The sequence below is a fragment of the Chanos chanos genome, chromosome 5, assembly GCF_902362185.1.
Source record: "Chanos chanos chromosome 5, fChaCha1.1, whole genome shotgun sequence".
NCBI classification, from domain to species: domain Eukaryota; kingdom Metazoa; phylum Chordata; class Actinopteri; order Gonorynchiformes; family Chanidae; genus Chanos; species Chanos chanos.
In genome coordinates, this window is record NC_044499.1 from 3,836,314 (window position 1) to 3,846,313 (window position 10,000).

At 42.2% G+C, this 10,000-nt stretch overlaps 1 protein-coding gene across 1 annotated transcript in view; it reads right to left on the reverse strand.

Moving 5' to 3' along the window:
* Positions 1 to 10,000, reverse strand: part of ephb1 (EPH receptor B1) — a 145,715-nt gene that overhangs the window by 41,610 nt on the left and 94,105 nt on the right. The window contains exon 7 of the mRNA XM_030773474.1: positions 754 to 916. Coding sequence (XP_030629334.1) covers positions 754 to 916 — 163 coding nt within the window. The remainder of the gene's footprint in view (positions 1 to 753; positions 917 to 10,000) is intronic.

Consider the following 10,000-nt stretch of genomic DNA (forward strand, 5'->3'; position numbering starts at 1 on the left):
TTACAGCACAGCACAGACTGATTCTGTTATGAACACACACACACACACACACACATACACACACACACGCACGAACACACAGACTCACAGAAAAACACACACACAGCATATAAAAATTTCAAACCTTCATCTATTCATTTTTAATTTTGTTTTACTGATGATGTAATTTCCACATTGTCGGGAACAAATACATCTGGGAAATAACACACTTAGCCAACACAAATATAATATTCACACATCATAGACACACATACGGTCTGTTTTTTACACACGCATACACACACACGTTCACACATACACACACATACACTTATACAACCATCTCTCTCCCAGACACACATCTCGACACACCCACACACAGGGATGTAAGCCTACACACTCCTTTACATGCATACAACACATTAGCAGATTCTCTTTGCCTCACACACACACACACACACACACACACACACACACACCCACACACAGGGATGTAAGCCTACACACTCCTTTACATGCATACACACATTAGCAGATTCTCTTTGCCTCACACACACACACACACACACACACACACACACACACACACACACACACACACAAAAGCACAGACACACATTTTCTTTGGCTGGCTCAGCTTTACCATCTGACACACACACACACACACACACACACACAATCAAACACACATACAACCCCCACCCCACACAGACACACACAGAGACACACACACACACACACACACACACATTTTCTTTGGCTGGCTTGGCTTACCATCTGTGAGGGTTTGGAAACACATCTTGCCGCTGTATTTGCCGTAGCCGGCGACGGTTCTGGCTCGAACCTGCATCACATACACTGTCCCTGGCCTGAGTCCTTCCACACGCGCCGTGTTGGTCTGGCTCTTCAGCACCGTGGAATTCTGCTCTGTGTGCTCCTACACAACAACCCAGACAGACGGAGAGAGAGAGGAGAGAGAGAGAGAGAGAGAGAGAGAGAGAGAGAGATTTTACAAAGAGGAACATGTAAACGAGAAACAGAGGGAGGCTACCGGTGTGTGACCTAAAGCAGTTCGGTCGCCCTCTCTGCTCCTCACTAGTCGTAAACACATCCTTTGTGAAGGACAGAAGAGACAAACACGTTGATCAAGGTTTCAGACAGCTGAGGAATAGCACAGAACGGCAGGGAGAAAAGTAACCCAGACTGTTTTTGGTTTTTTTTTTCTCTCAGAATGTGTTTGCTCACAGAGAAGCAGCATTTTTCGGGAGCAGGTGTGTACAACGGCCAATAGAGTATAGAAACGAACACACGACAGAGGGAAAAAACACATAAGTCACATTTCAGACTCATGCACACCTAAACACAGTCCCTTTTGATTCTGAAATAATACAGCATTAGCCATATGCTGATAGCATCAAGAACAATGTTTGTACCTTTTTTTTTTTTCTTAGAGACAGAAAATGACATACAAATGATTCTTTTTCTCAAGAACTACTCTTATAGGAAGTCTCGCATCAAAAGCACAAATCATCAAAATTAGACATGCAATGCAAATCAGAGAGAGAGAGAGAGAGAGAGAGAGAGAGAGAGAGAGAGAGAGAGGGAGAGAGAGAGAGAGAGAGAGAGAGATGCGTGTCTTTGTTAAAGAGTGAAATGATGGCTTTGGTGTCTGATACTTTCAACAAGTGTGGAGTTTCTATGCTTAAGATTCTCCTCAGAGTGGGAGACAGAGAAAGCTTAATTAGCACACCACTTTGTGAATCTGAAATGTCCTTGTTCTTCACAATCACAAAGTGTCTGAAATGCTAATTACGACACAAGAGCCATGTCTAGTAGAGAAAAGTGGATTTTTTTCTCTTTTTTTTCTTTCTCTTTTTTTCCCTTACAAAAAAAAAAACAGAAAAAAAAAATCAGATCGCTTTGGAATATTTTTCACTAGCTTTTTTTTTGTATTTCTGACAACCATTTGATTTGAAAAACAAGTAAAACACAGATACTTCAAAGTGTTCTAAACCAAAAATGAGTGAGGAAAATGCTAGTGAACAATTCTTTAAAAACTTGACAATGAGGAGAAGATGAATTAACAGAAACATCTCAGAGTGCCATACACACACACACACACACACACACACACACACACACACACACATAGTGAACTGTGTAGGCTTTTTCCAACATTTTCAAATTATTCCATCTTACTGAAGTCGTCCAGTGGCACTGAGCCCTGACACGAACAGTGCGTGTATAATGACTTATAAATGCCTTTATTAGACATTATAAAACCTTCATAACACTTTACAATACCTGCATAGCACAATATTTAAGGAATTCCAGCACTTAGCTCTGACATCATTTAATCATTTAATTGCATTATAAAATATCTAACTATTTAACAATAACATCAATTTAATTATTCATTTAATTTTTTGTTTATTTAATTATTTATCTAATTAAATCATTACATTGTTTGACACAGGAGTTCACAACTCATCCGGTTATCTAATAATTACAGACTTAACACACTGTAGTAACACACTGTAGTAACGCACTGTAGTAACACACTGTAGTAACACACTGTAGTAACGCACTGTAGTAACACACTGTAGTAACACACTGTAACACACTGTAGTAACACACTGTAGTAACACACTGTAGTAACACACTGTAGTAACACACTGAAGTAACACACTGTAGTAACACACTGTAGTAACGCACTGTAGTAACACACTGTAGTAACGCGCTGTAGTAACACACTGTAGTAACACACTGAAGTAACACACTGTAGTAACACACTGTAGTAACGCACTGTAGTAACACACTGTAGTAACGCGCTGTAGTAACACACTGTAGTAACACACTGAAGTAACACACTGTAGTAACACACTGTAGTAACACACTGTAGTAACGCACTGTAACACACTGTAGTAACACACTGTAGTAACACACTGTAGTAACGCACTGTAGTAACACACTGTAGTAACACACTGTAGTAACGCACTGTAGTAACGCACTGTAGTAACACACTGTAACACACTGTAGTAACACACTGTAGTAACGCACTGTAGTAACACACTGTACTAACACACTGTAGTAACGCACTGTAGTAACGCACTGTAACACACTGTAGCAATGCACTGTAGTAATGCACTGTAGTAACGCACTGTAACACACTGTAGTAACGCATTGTAGTAACGCATTGTAGTAACGCACTGTAGTAACACACTGTAGTAATGCACTGTAGTAACGCACTGTAGTAACACACTGTAGTAACACACTGTAGTAACGCACTGTAGTAACACACTGTAGTAACACACTGTAGTAACGCACTGTAGTAACACACTGTAGTAACACACTGTAACACACTGTAGTAACACACTGTAGTAACACACTGTAGTAACGCACTGTAGTAACGCACTGTAGTAACGCACTGTAACACACTGTAGTAACACACTGTAGTAACGCATTGTAGTAACGCACTGTACTAACGCACTGTAGTAACACACTGTAGTAACACACTGTAGTAACACACTGTAGTAACGCACTGTAGTAACGCACTGTAGTAACGCACTGTAGTAACGCATTGTAGTAACACACTGTAGTAACACACTGTAGTAACGCACTGTAGTAACACACTGTAGTAACACACTGTAGTAACGCACTGTAGTAATGCACTGTAGTAACACACTGTAGTAACGCACTGTAACACACTGTAGTAACGCATTGTAACACACTGTAGTAACACACTGTAACACACTGTAGTAACACACTGTAGTAACACACTGTAGTAACGCACTGTAGTAACGCACTGTAGTAACGCACTGTAACACACTGTAGTAACGCACTGTAGTAACGCATTGTAGTAACACACTGTAGTAACACACTGTAGTAACGCACTGTAGTAACACACTGTAGTAACACACTGTAGTAACGCACTGTAGTAACGCACTGTAGTAACGCACTGTAGTAACACACTGAAGTAACACACTGTACTAACGCATTGTAGTAACGCACTGTACTAACGCACTGTAGTAACACACTGTAGTAACACACTGTAGTAACGCATTGTAGTAACACACTGTAGTAACACACTGTAGTAATGCACTGTAGTAACGCACTGTAGTAACGCACTGTAGTAACACACTGTAGTAACACACTGTAGTAACGCACTGTAGTAACGCACTGTAACACACTGTAGTAACACACTGTAACACACTGTAGTAACACACTGTAGTAACACACTGTAGTAACACACTGTAGTAACACACTGAAGTAACACACTGTAGTAACGCACTGTAGTAACACACTGTAGTAACACACTGTAGTAACGCACTGTAGTAACGCACTGTAGTAACACACTGTAGTAACACACTGAAGTAACACACTGTAGTAACGCACTGTAGTAACACACTGTAGTAACACACTGTAGTAACGCACTGTAGTAACACACTGTAGTAACACACTGTACTAACGCACTGTAGTAACGCACTGTAGTAACGCACTGTAACACACTGTAGTAACGCACTGTAGTAACGCACTGTAGTAACACACTGTAGTAACACACTGTAGTAACGCACTGTAACACACTGTAGTAACGCACTGTAACACACTGTAGTAACACACTGTAGTAACGCACTGTAGTAACGCACTGTAGTAACGCACTGTAGTAACACACTGTAGTAACGCACTGTAGTAACGCACTGTAGTAACGCACTGTAGTAACACACTGTAGTAACGCACTGTAGTAACGCACTGTAGTAACGCACTGTAACACACTGTAGTAACGCACTGTAACACACTGTAGTAACGCACTGTAACACACTGTAGTAACACACTGTAGTAACACACTGTAGTAACACACTGTAGTAACGCACTGTAGTAACGCACTGTAGTAACACACTGTAGTAACACACTGTAGTAACGCACTGTAACACACTGTAGTAACGCACTGTAGTAACACACTGTAGTAACGCACTGTAGTAACGCATTGTAGTAACGCACTGTAGTAACACACTGTAGTAACACACTGTAGTAACGCACTGTAGTAACACACTGTAGTAACGCATTGTAGTAACGCACTGTAGTAACACACTGTAGTAACGCACTGTAACACACTGTAGTAACACACTGTAGTAACGCACTGTAACACACTGTAGTAACACACTGTACTAACACACTATAACACACTGTAACACACTGTAGTAACGCACTGTAGTAACACACTGTAGTAACGCACTGTAGTAACGCACTGTAGTCATTTTAAAGGCTTATGCACTGTGTATGCGTTGTGTGCAATAGAACACACACGTGCAGAAGAGCCTTCATTAGAACCGTGAATCATCATGACGTCTTCAGAACCTGGATTTGGCATAATAAAGGCTCACTCATCAGGCATTATGAAAGATCTGCTGTAATGTCTTGGTGCTTATGAAGCTCTATGTCAAATGTTACACACACTTATAAACTGTTATAACAGGGTTTAGACTGTCTCATGAATTCCCAGAAAACATCACATTATTGACATTTCATTGGAGTGTTGGTGAATGAACAGTACTACTACTACTGTGTGTGTGTGTGTGTGTGTGTGTGTGTGTGTGTGTGTATGTGTGTGTGTGTGTGTGTGCGTGCGCATGTGAGAGAGAAAGAGAGAGAGAGAGAGAGAGAGAGAGAGAAGAGAGAGAGAGAGGGAGAGAGAGAGAGTATCCAGATACAAGGAAATTCATTATGTTCTGAGCAGGACTTGATTAGAAAAAGAGAAGAAGAAAAGAGCTGTCTTATGGGTACCAGGACCTTTTGCAAACAGAGCTGACAATACTTAAAGTCTGTTTTGGATGTCAGTGGTAAGTGTATGTGTGTCTGGATGTCAGTGGTAAGTGTGTGTGTGTTTTGGATGTCAGTGGTAAGTGTATGTGTGTTTTGGATGTCAGTGGTAAGTGTATGTGTGTCTGGATGTCAGTGGTAAGTGTATGTGTGTTTTGGATGTCAGTGGTAAGTGTATGTGTGTTTTGGATGTCAGTGGTAAGTGTATGTGTGTTTTGGATGTCAGTGGTAAGTGTATGTGTGTTTGGATGTCAGTGGTAAGTGTATGTGTGTCTGGATGTCAGTGGTAAGTGTATGTGTGTTTTGGATGTCAGTGGTAAGTGTATGTGTGTTTGGATGTCAGTGGTAAGTGTATGTGTGTTTGGATGTCAGTGGTAAGTGTATGTGTGTTTGAATGTCAGTGGTAAGTGTATGTGTGTTTGGATGTCAGTGGTAAGTGTATGTGTGTCTGGATGTCAGTGGTAAGTGTATGTGTGTTTTGGATGTCAGTGGTAAGTGTATGTGTGTCTGGATGTCAGTGGTAAGTGTATGTGTGTTTTGGATGTCAGTGGTAAGTGTATGTGTGTTTTGGATGTCAGTGGTAAGTGTATGTGTGTTTTGGATGTCAGTGGTAAGTGTATGTGTGTTTTGGATGTCAGTGGTAAGTGTATGTGTGTTTTGGATGTCAGTGGTAAGTGTATGTGTGTCTGGATGTCAGTGGTAAGTGTATGTGTGTTTGGATGTCAGTGGTAAGTGTATGTGTGTTTGGATGTCAGTGGTAAGTGTATGTGTGTTTTGGATGTCAGTGGTAAGTGTATGTGTGTCTGGATGTCAGTGGTAAGTGTATGTGTGTTTTGGATGTCAGTGGTAAGTGTATGTGTGTTTTGGATGTCAGTGGTAAGTGTATGTGTGTTTTGGATGTCAGTGGTAAGCGTATGTGTGTTTGGATGTCAGTGGTAAGCGTATGTGTGTTTTGGATGTCAGTGGTAAGTGTATGTGTGTCTGGATGTCAGTGGTAAGTGTATGTGTGTTTTGGATGTCAGTGGTAAGTGTATGTGTGTTTTGGATGTCAGTGGTAAGTGTATGTGTGTTTTGGATGTCAGTGGTAAGCGTATGTGTGTTTGGATGTCAGTGGTAAGTGTATGTGTGTTTTGGATGTCAGTGGTAAGTGTATGTGTGTTTTGGTTGTCAGTGGTAAGTGTATGTGTGTTTTGGATGTCAGTGGTAAGTGTATGTGTGTCTGGATGTCAGTGGTAAGTGTATGTGTGTTTTGGATGTCAGTGGTAAGTGTATGTGTATTTGGATGTCAGTGGTAAGTGTATGTGTGTCTGGATGTCAGTGGTAAGTGTATGTGTATTTGGATGTCAGTGGTAAGTGTATGTGTGTTTTGGATGTCAGTGGTAAGTGTATGTGTGTTTTGGATGTCAGTGGTAAGTGTATGTGTGTTTGGATGTCAGTGGTAAGTGTATGTGTGTTTTGAATGTCAGTGGTAAGTGCATGTGTGTTTGGATTAGACCAGTGTTGGTATATTGTCTCGCTGTCTGCCTCTGTCCGATCCTCTCTGTTACCCATAATCCCCTGCTGCTGCAGGCCGGCCAACACTGATGGGAGCAGCTCGGCAAACTCATCCAGCTCTCTCACATTACCACACACTGAGTCTGTATCCCTACCAGACAACCAGCCCCACTGAGAGAGAGAGAGAGAGAGAGAGAGAGAGAGAGAGGGAGAGAGAGGGAGAGAGAGAGAGAGAGAGAGAGAGAGAGAGAGAGAGAGGAGGGAGGGGGGGGGGGCAAAGAGAGACAGAAAGAGAGATAGAGAGACAAACGGAGAGACAGAAATAAACAGAGACAGAGATAGAAAGACAGAGATACTGTAAAAGAGATACACAACATGAGAGAGAGAGAGAGAGAGAGAGAGAGAGAGAGAGACAGAGAGAGAGAGAGAGAGAGAGAGAGAGAGAGAGAGAGAGAGAGAGACAGAGAGAGAAAGAGAGAGACAGAGAGAGAGAGAGAGAGAGAGAGAGACAGAGAGAGAGAGAGAGAGACAGAGAGAGAGAGAGAGAGAAACAGAGAGAGAGAGAAAGAGAGAGAGACAGAGAGAGAGAGAGAGAGAGACAGAGAGAGAGAGAGAGAGAGAGACAGAGACAGAGAGAGAGACAGAGAGAGAGAGAGAGAGAGACAGAGAGAGAGAGAGAGAGAGAGAGAGAGAGACAGAGAGAGAGAGAGAGAGAGAGAGAGAGAGCAGTCTGTTTCTATTCTGCTACATCTCTCCAAGTGAGGGAAAACAGAATCTGTAGTGACTCTCTGGAGATAGACATTTATAAGTGTGTTTGTATACATATGTAGTAAGGAGTGAAATGAAAAAAATGTGAGGAGACACATGAAGAGAAATGGTAGCGAAAGAGAAAGACAAAAGAAAGGTAGAGGAGGAGAGGAGTTGTGGAGGAACAGCAGGAAGAGGGGGAAGAGGAGCGAGAACAGAGCATGCCAAAGTATACCACACACAAAGACAGCAAAAAGAACTGAAAAAAAAAAAAGAGAAAACAGTTACTGTTTTTTCCAATCAGACACCAACAAAGAACCTTCGCTGTGTGTTCCCTCCTCAGCTTTGTGTGAAAGTCGTGAAATGATCTTTGTTGAATAAGGGTTATGTAAAGGTCAAAGATTCATAAAGACTATGCTATCACGTCGCTATTAGCAACACAGGCTTCAGAGCCATTCATAGTAACACTCTTTCAAAGGAAAAAAAGAAATAAATTCAGATTTCTTTCTGGTACTCTGTCTATGACACACATAGACACACACACACACACACACACGCACGCACAGAGGCACACTGAAATATTTTAACCACCCTGTTCAGCCGTGTGGTTAAAATCATGAGAATATACTGAATTGAAAAGTCAGAAATTACAATAATTACTGTCTATTAGCATGTCTGAGGTTTCACAGGCAGTGGTCAGTATACTATGTTATGACATATTTATAAACATGAATAGAAACTCAACAGAATTTATCATGTCAGTTTCACCATGTTATGTCATATCTATTCACATGATTTATATGTATATTTCAATAAAAAAATGATCTGATTTCTGCTATAAACTCATAACTAGTATGATTCATAATAATCTAACAAAAGAAAGAGAGAAAGAAAGAAAGAAAGAAAGAAAGAAAGAAAGAAAGAAAGAGAAGGAGAGAGGAGAGGAGTGGAAGAGATAAAGAAAGCTGTCTGTAAGAGAGTACTATCATCTGTCTACGAAACCGTTCCAGAACTTTCTCAGCCTCGTTACGAGGTGGCGTGCTGAGGGTGGGTCAACGTCTGTTGGATGATGATGATGATTTGGTGGGAGGAAGAGTAGGTGGCTTGTGGCTCGTGCATGGCGTCATTCTGACTAAAGCACAGACGGGGTCTGTCAGTGGCGTCAGCTCCTGTTTACATCTCCCTTAAGTGCCCTGTTCCACTACTACTCATCAATAATACACAACACAACCCCACAAAAAACACAAAGGCCATGACTCAAGCGTCATAAATATATAACTACGTTTACAACATGCAACACAGCCGCAGATACGGGGGTCCAGGAATGATGCAAAATGGGCCATAAAAACTCCATCCTCAATCAGGCGGAGCAGGAGAAGCATCAGAGTTTAATCTGCGGTGCAAACTGAGAGCTGGTTGGTTGGTTTTGTTGCTTGGTGTAGGTGACGTTTGAGGGACAAAAACTGGCTTCCACAGTGCTAAAAAGGGTGTCCCATTAAGATAAGGGGGAAGCTGGAATTGGAGCATTTGAGGTTGAATTCACATTACCGACTCATGGCACAGTTTCGTTTGTTTGGCTTAGCTTCTGTCTAACCAGAGACACCTTCAACCACCAGTGGCCCTCTCCCGCTGCCAGTCAAATGGGGATTAGCAAAACCCCGCCCTCATTCGCCAAATCTCACGACAGCAAGGGGTCTGTGGGAGGGCCGGTGGCGTACGGCCAATAGGAACGCGTGCCAGGGGAGACAGACAGATTTATCAGCGTGTAGCGTGAGGGCAGTGCTCCTGTTCTGGCAGGGAGGTTGGCTCCACAGAACCACACAACAGCCCAGCCGTCGCCAACCCGGTATCCTCTGCTCAACTGGGCGAGGCCCAGCCCCTGGCATATGTGCCCGCTCTCGCCTGGCATATGCCAAGCTCCTCTCCGTTTGGAAAGGACAGCAGACTCCACCACAGTCTCTCT